Source organism: Carica papaya, chromosome 7 (assembly GCF_054855325.1).
Source record: "Carica papaya isolate Zhongbai chromosome 7, ASM5485532v1, whole genome shotgun sequence".
Lineage (NCBI taxonomy): Eukaryota > Viridiplantae > Streptophyta > Magnoliopsida > Brassicales > Caricaceae > Carica > Carica papaya.
The window spans coordinates 12,321,380-12,349,191 of NC_142315.1; the positions used below are offsets into that span (position 1 = coordinate 12,321,380).

The following is a 27,812-nucleotide window of genomic DNA, read 5'->3' on the forward strand; positions in this document are numbered from 1 at the left end:
TTGGTTAAGTGATACTGACTATGCAGGTGATCATAATAAATGATGTTCAATTATTGAATATATTTTTATACCTGGATCAAAGCAATTTTTTGGTGCAACAAAATACAATTAATTGTGTCTTTGTCAATGACAGAAACAGAGTATCGAGCTGCAGTAATGATAACGCAAGAGAGTGCTTGGTTTATACGATTGTTGAAGGACCTGTATCAACTAACAAGCTATGCAATTTCTCTATATTACAATAACTAATCGATAATATGTTTGGTTGAGAATCTAGTTTTTCACGCGAGAAAACACGTGAAAGTGCGTTATCACTTCATCAAGAAAAAAGTTTTGCAAGAGGAAATTAGGTTAAAGTGTATTAATATGAAGGAATAATTTGCATATTTGTTCACAAAAGACTTGAGTGGCAACAGGTTCGGAAGTTTTTATCATCAACTCGGGATGGTGGGAAGAATGAAACCTGGTGTTGAGGAGAAGTATTAAAGTTACAATACCAGCCATTCATTTGACCGAGTTTACTGTATATTTTAGTTTGATTTGTTAAATTAGATGTTAGAGTTTATTTTTATTAAGTCAAGAGAATTTAGTAGAGAAGTTAATATATTAGTGGAGAAGTTAGTGTATTAGTAGAAAAGTTAGTATATTAATGGAGATGTTAGTTTGTTAATGAAGAAGCTAAAGTGTTAGTGAGGAAGTTAGTGACATAGATTATATGCCTATATAAGGCATCCCATTTGCATAAAATGAATTTATTCTTTTGTATTTTCACTTCTTATTATGTGATATACATTTCATTGAGTGTATTTTCTCTTTCTTCTTCGCTATATATATGTTTTGTGCAACTCTTTTATTGTGTTTCTCAACCGAATATGCTTTAACTAGTGGATGACTATAATATCAATAGTTTGGAATCTCAAACAATTATTGCCAATGAGATAAATTAATAAATGTTGAAAGTTATGTTGAAGAAAATCTATTTAAATCAAATAGAAGACCAACTTATCAATAAGCCCAAAATTATTGATATACTTCATAATAATTTAGGATATTAAGCAAGATCCTGATTTATATTACGCATCAAATATAATTTAGTAAGAAAGTTTTAATAGTATGGAGACATAATCCTTGAACTCTATCAAAAGAAAGGTTGGGTGTAATAGGTCCAAGATTACAGATGCAACATAAGTTAAATGGACATTTCTTTTTCTTTTCTATCTTTTTTCTTTGTTTTTCAGGGCTTACAATACCAAGTAAGAGGTTTTGCTAATAGAACTAGAACTAAGGATTGTTAAGCTCTCTACATGCATATTTTTGTTAAATTAAAGGACTTCGAATTATGGTTGGTAAATTCTTACTTTTAAAGATGCATTTAACTTTTGTGACGGTTCTAGAAGGAACCATGTTAACAATGTCAAATTGCATTTGTCCTAAATTACTATAGCAATATCTATTTATTGGTTGATGGGTAAAAAAATAACTCTATAAGCTAGAATCACTAATTATCACGGTAAAAAACTATTAAGTATTAGAATTAGGAGTTTCTTAACTCTTTCATCACCAAAATATTCTTATTGGGAGTCAATAGGATGACAAAGCAAACACCAAAGATATGATAATAAGTAATATATCAAAATATTATTACGTCAACGAACACGTATAGTTACTGCTAACAATGTTAATGAGTAATATATCAGTATATAAGTTGAATATTTTTTATATGAATTATATGAATTTTATTTTAGTAGTCTCCCATATATATATATATATTTAAAATAACCATAGCCACTCTTATACATTAGACTCATGGATTTGCGTTTGTGGTCGGAGTCAGAAATGGTTGGCGGCTCGTGGGATGTGACCCATTGCCTTCATTTGACTTTTGGACAGTTTTAGGCTCCATTTTTAAAAAAATCTTATTTATCTCCTGTTTCTCTTTTTTTTTTAATCAATTTCTTAAAAATGTTAATAAATGAAACTTCCTTATAAAATAATTTTTTATTTTATTTTATAATAAATAATATTTATTGACTCATATATATTTCAACTTATAAGGGGAAAGTAGAGACCACTAGATTGTTTCTATATGAGAACCTTTATTTAATCTGTTTTTACTGGACAAGAAAAATAAAATGCTAAAAGATATATAATTCATTTTAATAATTCACATTTGTACAATTTTCTCTCTTCAGCAAACGTTAATAGGAAGGTGTAATCAAATCAACAAATTAAAATTTTAATTGCTGGTTTAGTAGAAAATTTTATTGATTAATTTTTTTGGTAATAAACAGGCAGCTCCGCTAATTTGCTTCTTTAAATATCAACCATCCTTGAAATTCCATCTATCAAATCATATTCATTTTTAATTTCACTCTTTTTAAACAAAACAAAAAAACATTTAAATGAACACACGCATAATTCAGTATGAAAATTCGATAATGGGAACAAGGGTTGATTTTGTCTGACCAAATTACTTTTGCTACAGTCCAATCTTGATTAGTCTAATTTAAAAATTTAGTACAGAGTCTAATCGAAATAAAAAATTGAGAATTAGCTTTCACTTGGTTAGAAAAGCAGCCATTCACATTCTTAGACAGGCCAAGTTCTCCGCAATCCCAACCAGCCAGAGCTCCAGCTACGGCTTTTAATTTTCTGATCAGAAAAGTTGACGAGCCAGTTGTCTCTTGTCTCTGATTCATCTTGTTAATGACAATATCATCCATATCTAATCCCCATTATTGGTAATAAATTTATCTACATCACCAAAATCGCTCAACAGCGAAACCAGAGGATGGGTCACCACCACCACCATCACAACACCACTGATGGCGTCTCTCAGATAGTTAATAGCCCGCGCTTCTCGGGTCCCATGACCCGCCGAGCTCACTCCTTCAAGCGCAATAACAATGGAAGCACCCATAACAATTCCAACACCGCCAACAATACCTCTACCAACAATGGCAACAACTGTAGCAGCACTAGTTGTTCCTCTGTTTTAACCACCCACCATGAAATCGATCTGCATCTCAACTCACCCAGATCCGAGATTACTCCCAGCTCTGCATCCTCTGATGGGTTCGATTCCATACTGCAGATGGAGAAGAAGTACACCTACCATAACCTGAGAGAGAGAGAGGTGAAGAGTCTATTGAAGAAGCCTATAGGATCTACGGTTTTGGAGTTGGGGATAAGGGAGAGGAAGAAACTCGGCCACTGGATGTTCTTGGTTTTCTGTGGGGTGTGCTTATTTTTGGGTGTCTTCAAGATTTGTGCAACTGGTTGGTTTGGATCTACTATTGAAATGGCTTCTTCCAATCAGGTTCACTGCTAATTAATCCCGTCTTCGATGTATTTGTTTTGCTGCGTATGTACTATATCTTAGTCATGTATGCTATCTGTTAAAGGATTGGCTGCAGCGAAGCTGACTGACTTTTGCGTAATCTATGTGTTTTATCTGGAAAAGTATGCTTGTTGGGTGTATGGTGGGTTTCTCGTGAACTTGTAAACGTCTTTATGCGTTAGGAAAATCTATAAACGTCTTGGAGATGATCTTTAAGATTAGTTATGAGCCAATAGCAGTATTGATCTTTCACTCACTTTTCAGCCTTTGCCAAACAGGCCTTTGGCTTAGTACGTATTAGTTAAATCTTTTGTGGCATAGTAGGTAAATTTAGGGAACGTGTCAAACCAAGTAATTGAATGTGCAGACGACCATGGGAACTCCGAGTTTCTTAGTCTGTCTACATCAATTCCAACACCAATTTGTGCCCATTAGATTAATGGGTTTTCTTCTGTTTATATATATGGAAGTAGATATGTTGTCTTTTAACAAGTCCGTCCTTTGAACTTCTTCATGAGTTAAACCGTCTATTACTTTAAGATTGTATTCTTCATTGGAGATAACACACTTTATGGGAAATTTTATTTATAAAAATGTTGCCTGTAGTTTGCTAAGGTACTTGTTTATTTACTCTAATTGTCTTCTAATATTTCATTATATCATTGAATCCTTTTGCACCTGCTCCAGGATTTATCTGACCCCTCCATCTCTCAGTTAAATCTAATCAGTCAAGACTCACACAAGTACGGCTATAGGGAAGGAGGGAGTGATGTTGAACGCACCCTGATGATGGTAGCATCAGGTGTTGTCGGTAGCCAGAATGGCATGGCAGCAGTAAGTTTCGAGTCTGTATCTTGAACAATTTATTTAATTTCTGTTTAATTGGTCTCTAAAGCAAAACTGATGAATGGACTTCTTCCTTTTTGTTCCCCTTCCTTTCTGAACTTATAAATTTCAGTCTATTTTGAAATTGAAAGCGAAAGAGTGGATTTGTTGTGAACACTATTTTTCTACTTTCTGAAATTTGTTCTTGTTCAGTATTCAGGTATCTGGGCAAAACCAAACAGCGAGAATTTCACTAAGTGCATTGGCAGTGGAAGAAGTTCTAAAAGTAGGAAATCTTTGTGGCTAAATTATTAATAGCTGACTTGTTATTGTTGTCTAGTGTAATTCCAACGTTCTCCTTCCTCTTAATTCCTATTTCTTGTTCTATTGGCAGGGCTAGATGCAAATACAAATGGTTATATTCTCATAAATGCTAATGGTGGCTTGAATCAGATGAGATTTGGGGTCTGGCTGTTGTGTGTTTTCATTGTCTAAAACAGTTGCTATTTTGTGAGCACGGTTGTTTCTGATGTGCCAATGATTTTAGAGTGCAGATTTGCGATATGGTTGCCGTGGCTAAGATCATGAAGGCAACACTCGTCCTTCCTTCACTTGATCACACCTCATACTGGGCTGATAACAGGTTTATTTCTGTACTTCAGTAATTAGCATCCTTTAAATGGCGTAGAATAAGCCTGATTTATAGGAATTTAAAATCTTCTTTGTCTTAAAAGATAAATGCTACATATGTATGTGTGAGCTCATTAGCCACTTGCCTAATGGGGAAGGGAAATTCTGTAATACCATGACCATGGGAGTGTTCATTCCCATGCTTTCTTGCATGTATCTCTCAGTATTATTGTATAGTTCAATTGATCTCTTACTTTAGTATTTAGGTTGTATTAGTGCTTTTCATTGTCACCCGTTTGAACACTTTGGTGATTGGCCCTTAGCCAACTGAATTGTTTATGTATTGGCAGTGGCTTTAAAGATCTGTTTGATTGGCAACACTTCATTGAGACATTGAAGGATGATATCCACATAGTTGAGACACTACCACCTGCCTTCAGCGGAATTGAGCCTTTTGTTAAAACACCAATATCTTGGTCCAAGGTATGCAAAAATGAATGACATTAGTTCTCTGATATTTTTAAAGATGCTGTAGGCATGTTGCCATTTGAGTGGTGCAATGTCTTTTTTGCAAAATAATTCTTCTGGAAGCTAGTCTCATGCAGTCTTTCAAACAGCCCATTAACTGAAAATTGAATTGGAACATAATTGCTATATCTACATAGAATTATTCATATTAATCGGAATTCTTTATTTCAACATTGGGTGCTGTGTGTCTCTTTGTCGATACATTCTTTGATAAGTTTCAATTCACATGTATTTTGTGTTCAGGTTAGTTATTACAAAACAGAGGTCCTCCCTTTGTTAAAGCAGCACAAAATAGTGTACTTTACACATTCTGACTCCCGGCTTGCCAACAATGGCCTCCCGACTTCCATACAGAAGCTGCGATGCCGTGTGAATTACAAGGCATTAAAGTATTCAACTCCAATTGAAGAACTTGGGAGCACCTTGGTTTCTAGAATGTGTCGGAATGGAAGCCCTTATCTTGCTCTTCATTTGAGGTCGATCTAGGAATAAGTTGACTGGAACCTTGATTCCTTCTATCTTTGTAGTATGCTAGGCATGGATCAGAAATGTTGGTTATGGAATGCATCTACTTGCTTCATTTCATTAAATTTAAATTTACACATTTGTTTCATGCTCATATAAAAATTAACAGCATTCAACTGCTACAAGTGTCACCATGAATTTGGAGAGATTCTTTCTTTTTTTTTTTTGCCTACCATTTATTTCTCATGAGTCTATGGCGTCACTTTGCCCACACGACTTGTTTAACTTCACTAAGTGGTCTTAGTTGTACGTATTGCATGGAGGAACAGTATAATATGCGATGAACTTGCCTAAACTTGGAGGATATCTTGAGCGGAAAACATGGTTGGCATGTTTTTCCCCGCTAGGTTATGCAATCAGGCCAAAGAGTGTAATCAGTCTTGGCTTAATTTATAGCTGGGATTTCTGCTATTGTATCTTAGAGCATTATACTTCAGATACACAAACTTGAAGCCTCGGTTCATATTTATAAATTATGATATGGAAAAGAAAATTTCTTGAGAGAGAATAATATGACAAAGAAATTGGATTGATTTTGAGTAACTCTTTTCCTTCCTTTTTAATGTTCCTTCTATTATAGGTATGAGAAGGATATGCTTGCATTCACAGGCTGCAGCCATAATTTGACATCGGAAGAAGATGATGAGCTACGTCACATGCGATATGAGGTCAGTCATTGGAAGGAAAAAGAAATTAATGGGACTGAGAGAAGATTACTTGGTGGCTGTCCCTTGACCCCCAGGGAAACTTCCCTTTTGCTCAGAGCATTGGATTTCCCATCTGATACCAGGATTTACTTGGTAGCTGGTGAAGCTTACGGGAACGGAAGCATGCAATACCTTAAGGATGATTTTCCCAACATCTTCTCGCACTCCACTCTTGCCACAGAAGAAGAGCTGTATCCTTTCAGAAATCACCAGAACATGTTGGCAGGTATAGACTATGTTGTTGCCCTGCAGAGCGATGTGTTTGTTTACACGTACGATGGTAACATGGCAAAGGCAGTTCAAGGTCACAGGCGATTTGAGAACTTCAAGAAAACCATCAATCCAGACAAGTAATACTCCAACCTACTGCTTCCAACAGAACTTAAAATCTTACATGTGGTGATTTTTTTTTAATTGCAGTTCTTCAGTAAATTTTATTGACTTGAAGTATATTATCATTGTGGTGATGCAGGATGAATTTTGTGAAACTTGTTGATGAATTTGATGAGGGTAGAATTTCTTGGAAGAAATTCAGTTCTAAAGTGAAAAAGCTTCACAGAGATCGAGTAGGAGGTCCATATTTAAGGGAGCCGGGAGAGTTTCCTAAGCTTGAGGAGAGTTTCTATGCAAATCCTTACCCAGGATGCATCTGTGAAAATGAAACAATACAACAGAAGAGGTAGAGGGAAAGCACAGGTTCACATTTTTGTAAACTTATTTCATGGTTTCAGTTTAACAGCATGCGAAGAAGAATATGCAGCCATTTCCTGTGGACATATCAATCCATGTCCAGATATATGCCCCCACTTAAGGCTTGCGAAGGAGGCAGGTGTTCTTCAGGATGTTGTGAAGGGCAACAAAAATTTCATTCTCTGCCTCTGCAGCTAGTATACACAATACTGCGGATGGGTCTGGTATACCATTTTGAGATGACACACTAAATTGAATTGCTATACTTTGTACTATGAACATGGATCTCTTAATCATTCTCTTCAGTACGCACTACTGAACGCAATGTTTTTGCTTAAATGAGGGGACGGCAGGCAGGTAAGCCAACTGAGTTGTATTTAGATTAGTCATCGAAGTTTAGTCCTATAATTCATAGGATTACTATTTCGAGCAAAGAATAGGTACAATTACCATTGTGTCATAGTAATTGGATTCAATTATTTCTAGATGTCAATAATACAATTATAATGTGAATGAATTGTGGAGAATATGCAGTACCATCTGATGTTTTTTTATTTGAAGAATTTACTTAGACAACTTACGCGTGTAGCATATGTAGAATCAGTCTCCCCCATAAAAACACCGACAGACCATGATATGACTATGGGCCCTGACCCTTGTCGGCTATTACGACACTTCAATGAAAAATATTAATGGGGCGAAAAAATAACGAGTTAAAAAGTCTTGGACGGTGAATCTGGGAATCCAGCCAAGTGACATGTTTAGCTGGATCATTTTGTCTTGTATCTGGAAAAATAATAAGAGCACGAGAATTGTAGGAAAAGTCTGCTAGTGCAGGAAATAATGCCTGCCTGTTCCTCCTTTTTTAATTTCCCAACAATTAACAACTATCTACTAACATGGAGAGTTTGCGAAGATCAGACATAAACCCATAATTGGAACATAATCATGAAAATAAAAACAAGGAAAGAGATGGACTATTTTACTAGAAAGGTTCCAAAAAATTAACTGACATACAGAAATTCAAAAGAATTTGTGCCCAAATATTCAAACTACAAGAAGAAAATCAAAAGCCAAAAAAAAAAGTCATATGGGGTTTCTCTATAATTGCAGGATAGACTCCACCAGGTCATAGAGTGGTGCAAGCTCCCCTTTGTCAATCAAGCGGAATTCCTGCATCAGGTAGCAGTCAATTAGACTTTGAAAGCTGATTGGAGAGTACCTAAATTACGTGCAAGGGCAAGGGAGAGGAACATCGGGGACTTAAAACTTACCCACGTGAAGAGAACGAAGTGTTTAAAGCAAGTGTTTAGATGAGCTTCTTCCTTTAAACTCACAATCTTCTGAAAATGCGAGTGGTAGATATGAGCATATACACGAAACAGCCTCTTGAAAATTGTCTTCACAACATCTCGAAAATTTGATGGAAATGGAGCTCCTATACAGCCAAGAACTAATTAAGAAAAGAGAAGATCGAAGATCCAGCAATTCTTGTTGCTTCACTGCAAAAGGTTGCTTACCTAATTTCTGTGGGAAGATTGATTCATCATCTAGCTGAGTTTCAATCCATTCCATCAGATATTCAACATACTTAGGAGCAGACACCTCTATTGGTTTCTTTATAGTAACTCCATCAGCCCATCTATATTCGTATCTACACCAGGTGAATCACAACTGTCATTGTCCTGTAAATGTATGACATGATAATATGCAGCCAGTATGAAAGACTAGGTTCCCTCTTTGCAGAGAAAAAACAAGAAAAGAAAACCCCTAATGATTCTTTTGACTAGGATTTTTTCTCATAGCATGGAAACTTCTCTCAATCAACCTTAAAAAATGAAGTATGAAACTACTAGTAAACCTTTGCATTCAATATTAAATGTGAAACTTGGTAATGAGAGGGGGAATGATACTTTGGTCCTGCCGTCATCGTAGGACAATTGGATTGTGTGCAGAATTCCGTTAGAGTACCATACAGAATATTGACTTGGTTGAAAAAGTCTACAGCTGTAGGAGAACATAATGAATAGAAGTAAGAAAATCAACTTCTAGCTGGTCATATAAAGAAATTAGGGAAGTTATTTGAAGTTCGCTGCTTAAACAGAAACAACAAAAATATAAGTATTTTTTCTCAGCTTTAAATCCACTAAAGCACGAATATTCTAGTCTAGAAAATCGGAGAATGATGTGAAAACATTTTTTTTTTAAATCTTTTTCTTAACCTAAAAACTGAGGAGTTGAAAAACAAAATTATCACTGAAACTCTGATATAACGATGGTGTAGCAGCCGAGAAATTCATATGTTGAGAGTCCTTACTGTTTACAGCAAGCCACTCGTTAATATCTTCTCCAGGAGGAAGTCTCACAGCTTCTCTCAAATTTCCGCTACCCAAGGTAGCATCAATATGTCTTTGAAGCTGAGCTCCCTGCATTTGTGAAACCACACACGCATTGCTCAAGATGAAAAATCAGAATGAAAGAAACATTATAAATAACTTATGTTGCAAGAAAGAAGAAAAACAACCTTACTTCCAGAAGGAGCATTCTTTTTAGGTCGAAAAGTCTTCTGGTTTCTGCACATTTAGGTAAAGAAAAGTAAAATTGTTACAAAGAAACTTTCATGTTTAAAGAAAGTTAAGCAGGAAATGTAGCGGTACAAGGACAATGCAATTGGAATAATCAATTTTGCAGCATGTAATGTTTGTAATTAGAGAAAAGCGATTATGCATCCTTCATTATAGTCACTATTCACTACAATACAGAATATATCATCAGTAAAAACAGGCCACATGAAATAATCAATTCAAATCATCCAAAGAACAGTCAACAAAATGTCAAAGGTATCTAATAACAGAGTCATTCAACTTCATTATAGATTAACAATTGATACTAGGATAAGAAGTCAACACACTCAATTGAATCAGAAGAAGAAGAAGTCATCTGAAATTCCAAAACAGAGGCGCACTATATTCTTCTAAGTGCAAAAGATGTTTGCCGTGAAATCACAAATTCACAACTAGAAATCAATGCATACGTTGTACATATATACATGCAAACAAACACACATACAGTATACATACACATAAGTGTGTTTATATGTGCATATGCATCTATGTATTTGCAGTCAGTAGAGAAACAAAGTCTTTACACCAGCTGAGTCAGGTCCACGTTTGAGAAACTTTTTTTGATTTTTTTTTTTTTTTTAAGAAAACCAAGTTGTCAAACTAAATTCAAGGCGTACTTGATCAATTTTTACAAACAAGAGGAATCGGAACAATATTTGACACCATTGAAAGAAAACACACAACCAGAAGGAGACCATAGAATAATCATCACAGGAAGAAGGATAGATGAGAGCAGCAACATCAACAATAAGAATTCAATGGGGGGAAAGAGTTGAGAATGCATAGAAAAATACCTGCTACCCAGGCCAAAGAGACTCATGGTGACGAATCCTAGGGTTCCTCTCTATCTCTCTCTAGAATAGGAAGCAATCCAAAATTTGAAGGAAGGTGCACATATACACACACACATGTGTATATATATATATATATATATATAGAGAGAGAGAGAGAGAGAGAGGGAGAGGGAGGCGATTAATAGTATATAATATTATATAAAGGGGTATTATGAGAAAGGAAGGATATGCTTTGCATATAGAGAGAGATGACAGACTGGCAGTAGAAAACACCCTCTCTCTCTCTCCAACAGACAGACGAAGAGAAACGAGGAAAGAGAGGGAGAGAGCGCACAGAGGATCGTAGCCAGACAAGGTCCTCTTTCACTCTTTCCATTTGCCAACCTGCCTGCCTAGCGCTTACCTGGCTTATTATTATTATTTTCCAAAAAATTTACTTTTTCTTTATTTTATTAGGATAAATACAGAATCTAATTATTATTATATTTATGTAACTTTCAACGGTTTGAATATTACGTAAATATTACTTCAAAAATCTGGACACCATTTCTCAATTTCAAACCATCTTACTTCCACGTTGGGATATATATAAGAAAAAGCCGAATTTAGAAAGGTCAGGACTAAAGAGAAAAAAAAACAAAGTTTGACGTTTAAATATTACAATTTATTTTACATATTACGATCCCACATATATTTAGACGTTATATGTATATATAATATTATATCGCGTTTATTTATATATCAGTTCTTGTGATAAAGTGAAAAGTTATATTTTTATTTTTAAATATAGATATTTTATCATAAAAAATAATGATATTTAATAAATGTAAAATTCTTATTATCCATGCTTGATTATTTTATTAATACACAATTTTATATGTTTTTTTATAAATAAATAAATTTTTAGAAAATAATATTTTACATAAATTCAGATAAATCTTAAGTTTTCTTAATGAAATGGGAAGCTAATGTTTTATCAAAAATAGGATAAAAACGTGACTATAATATTAAGATATTTTTTATTAAATTAGATTGATACGAAGAATAATAAAAAATACAAAATTTAAATTAAAATAATTTTAAATTGATATTTTTATTTAAGAAAAAATTTGAACTGTAAGAAACTTTTATGCGGAAGTCATCTTTTATTGAATTTAATACATTTTAGGAAAAAAAAAATAATAAAAAATTATAACTACATACCATTCTAAGATGATGCAATCATAGCGTGATTGAGAGATCCCTTGGAGATGACCTTAATCCTTTGACTTATTTTTTCTCTTTATCTAATTATTATACATAAGACTTTGTAATTTTAGTTGATGGAAACATCTTAAAAGAAAACTTTGTGCTCCTTATGAGAGGATATATAACACCCGAGTCCGAAAATTTAGTTTGGGATGATTTTTTATTTATAAATTATATATATAAATAATTAAAATTTTTATTTTAATTTAGTTTTATTTAAATTATTGGAAAGAAAATGAAATAGGGATGAAATTAAAAATAATATTGGAAAAAATAGGTAAAATTTTGAATAAGGGAGGTGTTTTTGAAAGAACACTTGAAAATAAGGAGTAAAATCGTAAAAAGAGAAAATTTGGCCACGTGGGACAACCTAGTCAGCAGCCACGACGAACCAGAGCACGCCGCATGGCAAAATATACTGACACCGATGCCACGCGGAAGGCCATACGGGCGATCCGCGTACTTGGAAATCCAACGGTCCAAATTTCATCCCGCATGTACGGACGACTCAGATACGTTTTGTCTTCAGGCATGATCGAATAATCAGATTCAATCCGATCGTGCGGTCCAGATTCATTCCCCGAATAAGAGGGATCCAACAAACAGAAAATGGTCACGTGTCTCGTACGGACGGTCCAGATCGACACAGGGAGAGTATTTAAGCATCGTGTTCTAGAAAATCCTAACACTAGCTGCACCAGCCCTCGTCGGAGAAGAAGAAAAAGGGCGACTGGAAAAAAAATTGACCGCCATCACTGCCGCACCGGAGCCACCACCGATGCTAAAACATGTATTTTTTCTCCCTTCCCGCTTGGAATTTAATCCCGAGCCTCCAGGTGAGCCAGAAACTGCAGGCAAAGTTCAGCCATGCGCGGTGGCCAAAACCTAGAACCCTCTCCGATGACCCTCTTCCCATTTCCCGTTTCATGCAATTCTTTGACCACTGCATTTACTATTTTTTATTTGTGCAAGTTAGCCGAAGAAGAACCCCAGCTACAAAGGAGGACTGGCAGAGTCACCGCACTCGGAGACCCCCCTCCCCTCCTGGCAGTAAGTTTCGAATTTTTAACTTTTTCGGCCAACCAAGGCTCCATAAGGGGTTTTGTTTACAAGGATATGTGTAAAATCAACCAAAACTAACCTAAAACGGCCGAAACCAGCCAGGCCGAGGTGAACCGCCACCTTTGGCGATGAAGCTAGTGCCAGAATACGTTGACGTCGCCGTGCCAAAACCCTAAAATTTGCCAGAAATATTTTTCAACACCAATTTTGGCATTTTGGTGTGTTTTTTGATACGTGACGGGTATTTCAAGAAACCTAAGAGCCGTCAGGAGGAGCAGTAGATAACACGACGTTTCAAACACCAATCCAGATAAGAATTCCTCACCCTATCCCCCTGTTATGGTAAATTGAGGTTTAATAATCAATAAGCTTGTATTTTGTGAAAATTAGAAAAAAAAACCCTAACAATGATTATAGGTCACTAGTGGAGCTGGAACTGATCAGTGTATAATTACCCTAACTTGTCTGTGTTGCCTATTTATTTTTTCTATACCGCCTATATTGCTTATTGTCCGGTTGTGTGCTTTAAGTTATTACTTTTAATTGCTTTCTCGTTTTATTGATTGCCTAATTGTTATTTTTTTCTAATTGACTGATTTAAAATAATGGCCCCTAATTACATTTTTTAATTGTTAAGGTATGAAATTGTATTATTTGCCTAAATGCCATTTAATTAATTTGTGAATATAAAATGAGATGTTAGTATGCGATTGGTGGTTATTTTGTTGATGGGGATCTATATATGAAAAGCTTACTGGGTACCTTGGAAAAGGGTGAACGGACCCGGTACATAGAAAAAAACTTTACCGTAAATATTATCTCAGTCGGATGAGTATGAGAAGTCCCATATCGAAGGGTTTGGAAGATATAGTTCACCCTCATACCAAACGGGGTATTGAGACGATAGTGTGTTTGGCGTCCATTACTGGACGAGGTATGGGCGATCGGGTTAATTGACAAATCTAGACATTGAGTCAACGAGTAAGAAAATATCCCTATGAACTCCCAAGGGTTCCAATAAGCAGGTAAAAAGGAAAATTGCCGACCTTGCTCACATGTACATAAAATTATAATATTATATGAGTATTTGTCTTATAGGTTGGTTTTGAAAACTCACAATAGTAAGTATGGGAATAACGATTTTTATATTAAATGAATTTACTTAAATTAAGGGCTCCATTAGTCGTTTCATGATTTTTACCAATTTTCATTTTCCGTATTAGTGATTTGTATAATATTCTTACAGGGCTAGTATAGCTCACTCTTCTATTGACCATTTCATATCAAGAAGACCAAGATCTAGATCCTGATCAGCGAGAGGATTATGAGTAGTTTACCTCTTGGACTCCCTCCAAGTGCTAGTAGAGGTTAACCCATCAGATATTTATTTATTTATTTCTAATCATTTATTTACTTCTTTTCACGAGCCGCTGTGGAAGGGACATCCCGTAACCCTATTGGGTATTCTAATTTACTATGTAAGGAATGTAAACCCTAACTTTATTGTTTGCTTCCACATTTAAAATATAAATTCATTTCCTTTAAGTTTTCTGCCTTTACAGTTAGTATCAGAGTCGCGTTCCTCGGAATCATTCATTACACAGAGATTTAAAAATATTGAAATACAACCCGACACTCAACCCTCTCTTATGAAATACAAGTACCAGGATATGAGGAGTGGAAGACTCCCACTAAACTGAGTAGCTCGGTATAGGTTGCTTCGAGAGAATGTCGATCGACTATTTGAGATGCTGGAGAGACTTATCTCCGCCCAGTAGGCTTGTAAAGAAAGAAGAGAGCTGCCTAACTTTCCACCACTGTCATAGTATGAGCCACCTCTATAACGAAAAGATCCAGTGCCACCCCAATATAGCCCTGCTCCACCATATCATCTGGCACCGCAACAGTATAATCTAGTGCCCCAACTATACAATCAGGTGCCGCCACAAGGTTATCCGACCCTTCCCCAGCATAATCCAGTCCCTCTTCCACGGGACCTAGTTCTACCCATAATAGACCCCGGCTCAATTGAGATGTAAAAGAGACTAAACCCATTTACCTTTGTAGGGGCATCCTCCCTTAAAGTAGAGACAGAGAAGGTCTTCACAACTCTTAGGGTGGTCCCGAATAGAAGGTTGTACTTGCCACCTACATGCTTGTGAGTGAGATATGTCGGTGATGGCAGCTGAAACAAGCCACCATGCCCATTCTAGTCACTTAGGAATACTTCCCAGAGCATCTTCGACATTTGAAGGAAAAAGAGTTTGCACGCCTGGTCCAAGACGATATGACAGTGTCAGAGAATGCCTGAAGGTTCTTAGAGTTGGGATGATATTTCCCTGAGCGTATGATGGATGAAGGCAAAAAGGTAAGGAAGTTTAAGAGGGGTTTCCGTCCTGAGATAAGGTAACAGCTATATGTGTTCGAGTTCAGCACCTACTCAGCAATTTTGACTAAGGCACAACTAGTAGAAAGGAACATTCGTATCTTTCCTCCACTAGTAGGCAATTCCAGACCCTTGGTTCCACATCGCAGACCAGCACCTTCTGTACCAGTTAAGAAAAATAAGAGACCTAAACCTATAACTCAAGTCCCTTCTCAGAGCCCGGTAGCAGGACGCGATAGGATTTACCAGTATTATGGCAAAGATCATGGAGACCAATCATGTGATTGCCTCAATAATACTTGTCACATATGTGGGAGTGCCCAACATTACGCGAGAGAGTGCCCACAAAATCATAATCAAGCCAGACCTCTCATCCAGGGCAGAACTTACATCATCATCCAGCGGGATGTTGAAGCCAATTCGGACGTGATACATGATACATACACTATCTGTAACCACCTTACACATGTTTTGATTGATAATGGTGCTTCATATTCTTTTGTCTCACATGCTTTTACAAAAAATTTAAATGTATTACCTAAAAATCTTCATTTTGTACTATTTGTGTCTACTTTTGAGCATGAGACACTATTAGGGGAGGTCATATACAAAGCTTGTATTGTAGAGATAGCCGATAGAAAACTGAGCGTAAACCTGATAGAAATAGACACGAGGGATTTTGATGTAATTCTAGGGATGAACTGGTTAGTGGCATATCACGCCGCCATAGACTACTTCTATAAGAAGCTTGTATTCAACCTTCCTAATGAAAAGTCATTCACAAATTAATAAAAGTGTTAGATATTTTTTCCCTCATGGCAATTGCATTATTATATGATGCTTTAACTTAGTTATCTTTTCTACATTAGGTAAGGCTAAGCAAAAAATCTGCATCAAAGAGATCCTTGTGGTCCGAGAATTTTTGGATGTATTTCCTGATAAGCTACCCGAACTGTCAGTGGATAAGGAAATCAAATTTATCATAGATCTTTAGTCTGACACCCAGCCTATCTCAATTGTCATTTAGCGCATGAGTCGGGTAGAGATAGAAGAGCTAAGCAAACAAATCAAAGAATTGCAGGATAGTGGGTTCATCCAACACAATATATCTCCCTGGGGTACTGGAGTCACGTTTTCAAAGAAGAGGGATGGGTCCCTGAGGTTGTGTATTGACTATAAGAGATTGAATATAATCAATCAATAACAAGTACCTCCTCTCCTGGATTGATGATCTTTTCGATCAGTTACAGGGAGCTCAAGTTTTCTCCAATATAGACTTACATTCAGGTTCCCATCAGGTAAAAATTAGGGCAGATGACATTCTCAAGACAGCCTTTAGGACTAGGTACGGATACTGTGAGTTCCTGCTCATGCCATTTAGGCTAACCAATGCGTCAACTATTTTTATGGACTTGATGAATAGGATTTTTAGGCAATTCCTGAATTAGTTCATCATTGTGTTCATTGATGATAATCTAGTATATTCAAAAAGCAGAGAGGAACATGTTCATACCTGACTCAATTTTTATAAGTTCTCAAGGAAAAAAAATTGTACGTAAAATCGAACAAGTGTGGGTTCTAGCTTGAGTAGATTACTTTTTTGGGGCACATAATATCAAAAGATGGGTTGTCAATGAATCTCAAGAAGGTTGAGGCAGTACTCGGTTGGAAAAAATTAACTTCGGTTAAGGAGATCCGTAGTTTTCTAAGAACGGTAGGATATTACCGTAAGTTTGTGGAATGGTTTTCTAGTCTAGCCATTCCATTGACCCGACTTATAAAGAAGAACGTCATGTTTGAGTTGAATAAGAATTGTGAAAAGAGGTTTACAGAACTCAAGAAGCGATTGACTACTGCAACTGTGTTGATTCTATCGAGTGGGACAGGTTGATACATAGTGTATAGTGATGCCTCCTACTTGGGGTTGGGTTATGTTTTTATGCAGCATGGGAAGGTTATGGCGTATGGGTCCAGACAGTTGAAGAGTTATGAAAAGAATTATTTCACCCACGATTTAGAACTTGCTGCTATTATCCATGCCCTGAAGACCTAGCACCACTACTTATATGGAGAGACTTTTGAGATTTATAGACCATAAGAGTTTGAAGCATATATTCACAAAAAAGGATATCAATATGCATCAGAGGCATTGGATAGAACTCCTCAAGGATTACGATTGTAAGATTTTGTATCACCTGGGTAAGGGCAATGTGGTAGCCGACGTGGTTAATAGAAAAAGTGCAGGTATGTTGGTTCACTTAATAGTTTCTGAATGCAGGGTAATAGGGGCTGTACAACGGATACGGCTTCAGGACTTGAAGAGGCTTACATGCTTGACCCATCTAATAGTCAAATCCGAACTGATTCAGAGAATAAAAGAAGCATAATTGACCGATTTTACTCTACTAGCTCTCAGGAAGGATATAGAATAGGGAGTAAATCCAGAGTTCCGAGTCTCTATTGATGAGTTGCTTAGGTTCCAAGATAGGGTGTGTGTCCCAGATGACAGTGAACTAAAAATAGACATTATGACAGAGGTCCATAGCTCAAAGTTCATAATGCATTCTGGAAGTACTAAGATGTACCAAAATATACGATCTCGTTTTTAGTAGAGGGGGATGAAAAAAGAAATTACCAATTTCGTCTCCAAGTGCCATGTATGTCAACATGTTAAGGCAGAACATCAATGCCTAATAGGGCTAATTCAGGCATTGTTGATCACAGAGTAGAAATGGGAACATATCACTATAGATTTTATCACAAGACTGCCAAAGGCACACTCGGGACATGATGCTATCTGCGTAATTATTGACCGACTCACTAACTCCTCTCCCTTCTTGGCTATCAATATTATTGACCCCTTAGACAAGGTAGCAAGAATTATCCGGGAGATAGTCACGCTACATGGAGTCCCGATGACAATGGTATTCGATGGAGACCCCAGGTTCACTTATCGATTTTGGTCTAGTTTTCAGCAACCAATGGGGATGAAACTATCCCCCAGCACTGCATTCCGCCCTCAAACCAATGGACAATCAGAACAGACAATTTGCACACTAGAGGATATACTCTGAGATTGTATTCTAGACTTCGGAGGTCATTGGGATGATCACCTACCCTTGATAAAGTTCGCCTACAATAACAACTATCAAGAAAGTATCGACATGACCCCCTGTATGAGGCATTATATGATCGACCCTATAGATCATCAATCTATTGGGAAGAGGTGGGTGATAAAAAATTGTTTGGCCCATAACTCGTAGATGAGGCTACGACCAAGATAGTTAAAATTAGAAAGAACATCCAGACATCTTAAAGTAGGTAGAAAAGTTATACAGACACCTGAAGGAGAGATTTGGAATTTGAGAAATACAATCGAGTGTTTCTTAAGGTCACATCTTTCAAGAGAATCAGTAAGTTTGGTAAGAATAGAAAATTAAATCCCCAGTTCATTAGACCGTTTGAAATCTTAGACATGATTGGTACGTTCGCCTACAGACTAGTACTACCTCCAGAACTATCCAGAGTCCATAACATGTTTCATATGTCTATGCTATGTAAGTATAACCCAGATCCCTCGCATATCTTATCTCACAAATCACTTTTACTCTAGGAGGATCTATCCTATGAGGAGGTACCGGTACGCATTGTGGACCGAAAGAGTAGAGTACTTCACAACAGAAAAATTTCCTTCGTCAAGGTCTTACAACAAAATCATGCGAAGGAAGAGGCCACTTGGGAGCTAGAATCAGACTTCAAACCCCATTATTCCCAATTGTTTGATTAGCAAGAGGGCAACAAATTTAAGGGACAAAATTTGTTCTTAAGGGAGGAGAGTTGTAACACCCAGGCCTAAAATTTTAGCTTGGAATGATTTTTCTATTTATAAAATATATATAAATAATCAAAAATGTAATTTTAATTTAATTTTATTTAAATTATTGAAAAAAAATGAAACATGGACAAATTAAAAAAAAATTAGAAAAAAGGGGTGAAATTTTGAATAATGGTGGTGTTTTTGAAAGAAAACTTAAAAAGATGGAGTAAAATCGCAAAAAGAGAAAATTTTGCTGTGTGGGATGGCCCAGTCAGTAGCTATGGTGAACTAGAGCACACCGCGTAACAAAGCACACTGATATCAGTGCCACGAGGGAGGCAACACGGGTGATCCGCGTGCCTGGCAATTTGATGGTCCAGATCACGCGCCCACAAACGACTCAAATACATTTTCCCTTTAGGCGTATCGAACGTTCAAATTTTTATCCTATCGTGCGGGCCAGATTCATTATCTGAATAAGAGGGATCTAATGGACGGGAGAGGGTCATGTGTCCATGCACGGATGGCCCAAATCGACACAGGGAGGGTATTTAAGCATTATGTTCTAGGGCACCCTAACCCTAGCTACACCAGCCCTCGCCGAAGAAAAAGAAAAAGGATGGTCGAAAAAGAAACTGACCACCGTCACCACCAGCGCCAAAACAAGTACTTTTTCTCCATTTTTACTCGAAATTTAATCCCAAGCCTCTTTGTGGCCATATCGGAGCCAAAAGATCGATGGGTGAGCCAAAATTTTTGGGCAAAGCTTGGCTGAGCTGCGGCAGCCAAAACCAAGAACCCTCGCCCCTATTTTCCATTTGACGCAATTCTTTGACCATTGTGTTCGCCGTCTTTTTCTGGTGTAGGTTAGCCGAAGAGGAACCCCAGTCGCGAAGGAGGACTAACAGAGCCACTGCACCCGGAGGCCCCTATCTGGAGGAGTGAAATTTCATACTGACCAGTTCCGCCTCCACTAGTGACCTATAATCATTTTTAGAGTTTTTTTTATTTTTACAAAAAATAAGATTTATCGATTATTAGGCCTTAATTTATCGTAACAAGGAATATGGTGAGAGATTCTTACCCAGATCGATGTTTTAAAATACCGTACTATCTCCTACGCCTCCTGATAGTCCCTAGGTTTCCTGAATTTTACTTGCAAAAATTAAAATACTCGTCACATACTCAAAAATACCCTAAAAGGCCAAAATCTATGTTGAAAAATCTTTCAGGCAAATTTTAGTGTTTTGGCACGGCGGCGCCACGCCTTAGCCTGACCGATTTTGGCCGGTTTTACATGTATCCCTGTGAAAAAATATGTTAAGAAACCTCGGTTAGTTAAAAAAGTCAAAAAACTGAAACCCACCAGTGAAGGAGGGGTCTCCAAGTGCGGCGGCTCTACCGGTCCTCCTTCGCAGCAGGGGTTTCTCTTCGGCTAACCTATACTAAAAAAAGACGGTGAATACAATAGTCAAATAATTGCAAGAAATAAAAAATGAGAAAAGGGTCATCAGAAAGGGTTTTGAGTTTTGGCCGCGGTGGCTCGGCCGAGCTTTACCCGCAGTTTTCGACTCACCTGTCGATCTTTTGGCTCCGATATTTCTATAAGGAGGCTCGGAATTAATTTCTGAGCAGGATGGGGGAAAGAATACATGTTTTAGCGTCGGCGGTGGCTCCACTACTAGAATGACAACGATCAGTTTCTTTTCCGGCTGCCTTTCTTCTTCTTCTCCGGCGAAGGCTGGTGCAGCTAAGGTTAGGGGAAACGTACGGGCCATTCATGCGGGGATACGTGACCCTCTCCCGTCTGTTGGATCCTTCTTATTCAGAGAATGAATCTGGGCTCAATGATCGGATTGAATATGACCAAAATCGTGCCTGAAGGGGAAACGTATCTAAGCCGTCCGTGCGCGCGGGACATGATTTGGACCGTCGGATCGCCAAGCACGCGGATTGCTTGCATGGTCAGCGTGTTCTGCTACAAGACGTTCTCTGGTTCACCGTGGCTGCTGACTGGGCTGTCTTATATGGTCGAAATTTTTTGTTTTGCGATTTTACCCAATGTTTTCAAGTTTTCTTTCAAAAACACCCATTTTATTCAAAATTTCACTCTTTTTCCCTAAAATTATTTTTAATTTCGTCCTTATTTCATTTTTTTACTAATTTAAATAAAATTAAATTAAAATAAAATTTTTAATTATTTATATATATATTTTATAAATAGAAAAATTATCTCAGGCCAAATTTCCAGGCGCGAGTGTTACATGAGAGGCTAAAGCACATTCAAGGTAACTGAATGTGTTGATAATTATTTCTATTAGATTAATACTCATAAAATATAATAATTCTATAATTTATTTTAAGGTTACCTACTCCATCAAGGTACCTTTTCCTTTATAACGGTTATCTATAACTTTGGGTGTCCTTTAAGTTGGCTTCAACCGTTATAACTGGATGAAAAAATAAAATATTAGGGTAGTGGGTCATCCACTAAATTTTTTTAAATTAACATTATTCCACTTGACCCACAAAACCGATTATAAAGACTATAATATATATATTTTTATACTAAAATATATTTGTTATTAAAATAAATTTGATACATTATTGCAATAAAATCAATCAACAAGTCCAAAATTACCATACCATAATATTGAAATAATTTAGATTATAAATATGAATTGTAGCAGTCACATGACTTCAATGTCACATTTTCTTCTATGCACCACACACTAATAACTTTTACTAATACAGTCCATCATGTCAAAATAGTCTCTATAATTTGTCTTGTCAAAACATTCCCTGTTGATTAAATACTAAATTGTGAACCCATTATTAAAAATAAGAAATAACATAAACAGACTTTAATATGCAAAATGTCAATTATTCAATAACTAAAATATCTATTATCATATTATAAATTACTCAAAAGATCTAACCTTACAACATGTTCTGTATACATTTTTGGAGGTAGCCCTTTAGTCAATAGGTCAACAATTAGTGTGGTACTAATATTTTCAATCGACACTTGTTGTTTATGGACTCTTTCTCTAATAACTAAATACTTTAAGTCCATGTGTTTGGATTCACTAGAATATTTATCATTCTTAGAGAAGAAAATAGCTGCAGTATTATTACCAAATATTCTCAGCAGCTTGGCAATAGAGTCAACAACACCATGTCCTAAAATAAAATTTCGCAACCACAAACCATGATTTGAGGCTTCAAAACATGCTATAAACTCAGCCTCCATTGTGGATGAGGCAATAATAGATTGTTTTACACTCTTCTACGAAATTGGCCCATTTGCTAGCATAAAGACAAAACCTGAACACTTCAAGCTATCACGGCAACCACCATAATCTGAGTTCGAGTATCCAATCACCTCTAATTGTTCTGGTTTTTTATATGTGAGAATATAATCTTTTGTCCCTTGAAGATACCTCATAACCTTCTTTGTAGCTTTTCAATGTTCAATTCTTGGATCACTTTGATATCTTCCCAACATACTAACAATATAGCTAATATTTGGTCTAGTACATGTTTGAGCGTACATCAAACTTCCCACAGCAGATGCATAAGGAATGTTCTTCATACGTTCCCTTTCTAACTCATTTCTTGGGCACTGATTTTTACTTAATTTGTCACCCTTAAGAATGGGTGCAACACTGGTTAAACATAACTGCATAATAAATCTCCCTAAAACTCGGTCAATATATCTTTTCTGAGAAAAACCTAACAATCCTCGAGAACAATCTCTGAAGATTTCTATTTTAATAACATAAGTTGACTCATCCATATCAACCATCTGAAAGTTTTTAGAGAGATATTTCTTGATTTCGTATAAAAAACCAAAATTACTACTAGCTAGCAAAATATCATCCATATATAGTATCAAAAATAAAAACTTACTCCCACTAATTTTTATATATATACACTAATCAACAACGTTTTCACTGAATCCAAAAGATGTAATGGTATCATTAAACTTTATATACCATTATTTGAAGCTTATTTAAGACCATAAATGGATTTATTTAATTTGTAAACAAATTGTTCTTCTCCTTTCTTTGCAAACCCTTCAGGTTGATCTATATAGATATCTTCATCTAAATTGCCAATCAAGAAAGCAGTTTTCACATCCATTTGATGTAACTCTAAATCAAAATGTGTTATAAGTGCCATAATGATTCTAAGTGAATCTTTTTTAGAAATTGAAGAGAAGGTATCTCTATAATCTATACCTTCCTTTTGAGTAAAACCTTTGGCCATTAGTCTAGCTTTAAATCGTTTGATACTGCCTTTAGCATTGCGTTTGGTCTTGAAGACCTATTTGCAACCGACACTTTTACAATTATCAGGCAATCCCAAACATCATTATGGTCCATAGACTTCAACTCTTCTTTCATAGCTTTTATCTATTTATTAGAATTATCACTTTCTATGGCTTATGAAAACGTAATCGGATATGTTCTTAACCCAATATCAAAATCAGATTCTTGTAGATATACCACATAATCATCTGATATAACATATTTCCTTTCCCTTGAAGATCTTCTCAAAGGTATTGATTGAGGTTGTTCTATAACATTTTCAATGATGACATCTTCTTGTGGCAATGAACTATTTCTATTAAGTAGCTCATTTTCTGTAACTTATTGAGAAGGATGAGCAAGAGTTGTCTCTTGAGGCAAAAATAGTGGTGGGATATCCACTCTTATTTCCTCAAGATCTACTTTTCTTGGTTCACTCATGCTGATTTCATCATTTTTTACGAATCTAACATTACCAGTTTCAACTATTCTCGTAATATGGTTAGGACAGTAAAATCTATTACCTTTGGGCTTATTTGGATAATCAATAAAATATCTAGATATCGTCCTTGAATCTAATTTTTTTCCATGAGGATTGAAGATTCTTGCCTCCGCTGGATAACCCCATATATGTAAATATCTTAAACTTGCTTTCCTACCTGTCCACAACTCGAAAAGAGTTGCAAATATTACCTTACTAGGAACTTTGTTCAAGATATACATTGTGGTCTTTAAGGTTTCACCCCATAAATAAATAGGTACAGAAGAGTAACTCATCATACTCCTAACCATTTTCATTAAAGTACAATTAAGCCTTTTAGCATCACCATTTTATTGTGGTGTACTTGACGTTGTGTATTGAGCACGAATGCCATGATTTTTTAGGAATTTGGCAAATGAACTAGGATTTTGTCCCAACTCATCATATCTATCATAGAATTCACCACCTTGATAAGATCTCACAACCTCAATCTTTTTATCTAATTGTCACTCAACCTCTGTAATGTACACTTAAACATGTCAATGGCTTGAGACTTATCATGCATTAGATATACATAACCATACCAAGATAGATCATCTATTAAGGTGATAAAGTATCTTTCTCTAGTAAAACAAGGAATGGAGAGTGGTCCACAAATGTTCGTATGAATTATCTCAAAAGCTCATTACTTCTTATGGCACATTTCTTTGTATGCTTAATTTGCTTTCCTTTTATGCAATCTATACATACTTGGAAATCAGTGAAGTCAAGATTTTGTAAAATTTCATCATTCACTAATCTCTCAATTCTTTTCTTAAAGATATGTCATAGCCTTTTATGCCACATGAATGAAGAATTTTCATTAATTAAGCCAAGATCACTAAAGCTTGTGCAAATTCATTATTAAGACAAATTTTATATAAACCATCACATAAAATACCAGAACCAACTATCATTGAAGTAAACACTAAAACTTACTTTTTCACAACCAAAATAAAGTGAATATCGAACAATGAAATTAAATTTTAAGAAATCGAAGGAACATAAAAAGTGTTCAAAAGATCCATCTGATTACTAGTCTCTAATAGCAAGTGATAGGTATCTACAGCTACTACTTCTACTTTGAGACATTTTCCCATATAGAGGAATTTTTCACTTTCTTTCGGTTTCTGGGTTGTATGGAATCCCTACATTAAACTAGTAACATAATTTATGGCTCCAGAATCAATTCACTAAGTATTAGAAGGAACTTCAGCAAGATTTGATTCATAGCATACAAAAGAAAGATTCATACCTCTTTTTTCGAACCAAGCCTTATGCTTATTACACTCCTTTTTCACATGACCTTTCTTGCAACAAAAGTAACAACTCAGAGTAAATTTTCCATCATGACTCTAATTATTCTCCCCAGGTCTACTCTTTTTCTTTGGTGGAATGTTATTTGCTTTTCTGGATTTGTCTTTATTTTTCATAGCTCCATGAGTAATTGTAAGGGCAAAGTTATGTCCATCTTACTTTAATCTCATTTCCTCTTAAATACACTTGCTAGTAAGCTCATTCATATTCCACTGTTCATTACTAGTGTTATAGTGAATTTTGAATGGAGCAAACTGCGAAAGAAGTGAGTTAAGGACAAATTGAACTAAGAATGACTCATCATGTTCATGCCTAATACCTTAAGTTTTGCAGCCTTTTCAGCCATATTAAATGTAATAACCCTGGAAATCCAAAAGAAAATATATAATAATTTAAGTGCAGAAGTGAAACAAAATGTTAAGGTTTACATCCCTTACACAATAATTTAGAGGTACTAAACAACATTACGGAACGAATTCTCTGAAAGAAACACGAGAAATAAGAAAAATAATAGAAAATAGAAAGTATCTAACATCTACTCGCAATCTTCTTGCAGATCAGGCTCTGGAACCAGATCATCTTCTGAATTGATTAAATAAATGATGAGTTACACTAGTCCAGTAAGGATATCGCATTATATAACCGGCACAGAAGCAAAAGTTAGTATAAAATTAAAACAACTAATGGAGCACTAAATTTAGTAAATTCGTTTATCAATCATAACATCATTTACCGTTCACTTACCATAGTGAAATTTATGAAAACAACCTATAGAGACAATAATACCATACAGATCATAACTTCATGAACAATCAGCAACATAGAACATATCATAAATTCATATCCATTAATAACAAACCAAATCTTAATCGTTTCTCATTTCACCAACCTATTAGTATCTATGGGGTTCATAGGGGTATTCCCGCTACACGTGAACCCTTTTCCTTAACAATCTCAATTACAGGGCCATTCCCATACCCTGTCCGGTATGAGCGCCAACACATTAAACCTCAATACCCCGTCCGGTATGAGGGTGAAGCGGGCCATCTCCATACCCCGTCCGATATGAGTGCCAAATTATCAAGTCTCCATACCCCATCCGGTATGAGACAATGTTCACGGTAGAGTTTCCTATGTAACCGGTCCGTCCACCATCTCCCATAAAATAGATAAATTAGATACTATCATGCTTTTAAACTGTAAAATAAATCAACAGAGAACAATGTCAAGTTCGAGCTCTATTAGCAATCCGTAATTAGTTATGCACATTTATTTAATTTGTACAAAATACCGTATTATTATTTATTTAAACTTCAATTCTATGATAACGAATAGGGTGAGGGGTCCTTACTCGATTTGACACCGAAAAACTAAACGGTTTACTGTGCCTACGAGCGGTCCCTAGATTCTTTAAATTTTTTTTTGGGAACTGAAACGTGCTTATAGTACCTTCAAATGTTCTAAATAGATCCAAAATCAATCACAGGGCTCGCTTAACCAATTTTAAAAATCCGGCATTACGGCTTCTCCAGCTGTTTTCGGCAGATTTTACATCGATTCCTGCGATTACACATGCTAAAGGGCCTCAGTGGGCCCAAAAAATATGAAAAACCGTAACTCACCGGTGGCGGGACTCTCTGGTGCGGCAGCTCCTCTAACTCACGTTGCGGTTGGGTATTTTGCTTCAGTCAACCTGTAGAAAAGAAAACGGTAGAAAAATTATACAAAACGGGAATCGGAAAAGGCATCATTGAAGGCAGTTTGTGAAATTTCCTGCGGCAATGGTGCCGGACTTCGTTGGTGTTTTCCGACCAAGTGTCCGGTTATTTCACTCCGATTTGGCCATGGGTGGGCTTAAAATTAAATTTTGTGCAAATTTTTTTTTTTTTACCTTTTTTAGCAGTTGGAAAGGGTTCCGGTGCGGCGGCGGGTGGCGGCAGTCGGTTCCTCGGCGGCTGGGTTGTCTTCTCTGGCGAGGGGTTCTAGTGCTAGGGTTAGGGTTTGGGTGCGGATTAGGTTATTTATATCCATCCGCTTTTGATCTGGGCTATCTATCGCATTTGATCTGAACCGTCCGATCGCGATTAAATAGGAAGTGAATCTGGATCGTTCATCGAGATCCAATCTGGGCTGTTCATCGTGATTCACTCTAGATCGTCAGTGCGCGCGAGAACGGACCCCAGCTGTTCGATCGCACGCACGCAGATCGCCCACGTGGCTCCCCCCCGCGTGGCCGCCCGCGTCAGCGCCTCTACCACTTGGCGCATCCTGGTTGGTCAGGGCTACTGACCGGGCGTCTGATATGGTAAATTTTTTCTAAATTGCGTTTTGACCTCCGGTTTTTTATTTTTCTTTCAAAATACCCCACGAACCCAATTTTTCACCTCTTTTTCCCAAAATATTTTTCAATTTAATCTTTAATAAATTTTACTCCATTTTTTCATTAAATTAAATTAAAATATAATATAATAAATTAAATTAAATAA

At 36.3% G+C, this 27,812-nt stretch overlaps 2 protein-coding genes across 5 annotated transcripts; one reads left to right on the plus strand and one right to left on the minus strand.

Annotated features, from left to right (window-relative positions):
• Positions 1-2,537: 2,537 nt before the first annotated feature.
• On the plus strand, positions 2,538-7,784 carry LOC110826107 (O-fucosyltransferase family protein). 3 transcript variants are annotated; one of them, XM_022056700.2, is made up of 9 exons: positions 2,538-3,319; positions 4,055-4,174; positions 4,379-4,451; positions 4,560-4,630; positions 4,720-4,808; positions 5,146-5,278; positions 5,567-5,799; positions 6,429-6,905; positions 7,028-7,784. In XM_022056700.2, the coding sequence occupies exons 1-9, from the start codon at positions 2,792-2,794 to the stop codon at positions 7,236-7,238; spliced, it is 1,935 nt and encodes a 644-aa protein (XP_021912392.1). In that variant the 5' UTR covers positions 2,538-2,791; the 3' UTR covers positions 7,239-7,784. The 3 variants fall into 3 exon arrangements, with proteins under 3 accessions (XP_021912392.1, XP_021912391.1, XP_088063276.1); XM_022056699.2 differs by having other exon boundaries at positions 2,539-3,319; positions 4,028-4,174; XM_088207150.1 differs by lacking the exon at positions 2,538-3,319 and adding an exon at positions 3,332-3,955.
• A 416-nt stretch (positions 7,785-8,200) lies between these two features.
• LOC110826109 (MOB kinase activator-like 1A) lies at positions 8,201-11,027 on the minus strand. Of its 2 annotated transcripts, none has more exons than XM_022056704.2 (7): positions 10,664-11,027; positions 9,775-9,818; positions 9,563-9,671; positions 9,159-9,252; positions 8,766-8,899; positions 8,520-8,683; positions 8,201-8,418 (listed from the first exon to the last, which is right to left on the minus strand). In XM_022056704.2, the coding sequence occupies exons 2-7, from the start codon at positions 9,787-9,789 to the stop codon at positions 8,347-8,349; spliced, it is 588 nt and encodes a 195-aa protein (XP_021912396.1). In that variant the 5' UTR covers positions 9,790-9,818; positions 10,664-11,027; the 3' UTR covers positions 8,201-8,346. The 2 variants fall into 2 exon arrangements, with proteins under 2 accessions (XP_021912396.1, XP_021912395.1); XM_022056703.2 differs by having other exon boundaries at positions 9,770-9,818; positions 10,664-11,025.
• Between the last annotated feature and the right edge of the window lie 16,785 nt (positions 11,028-27,812).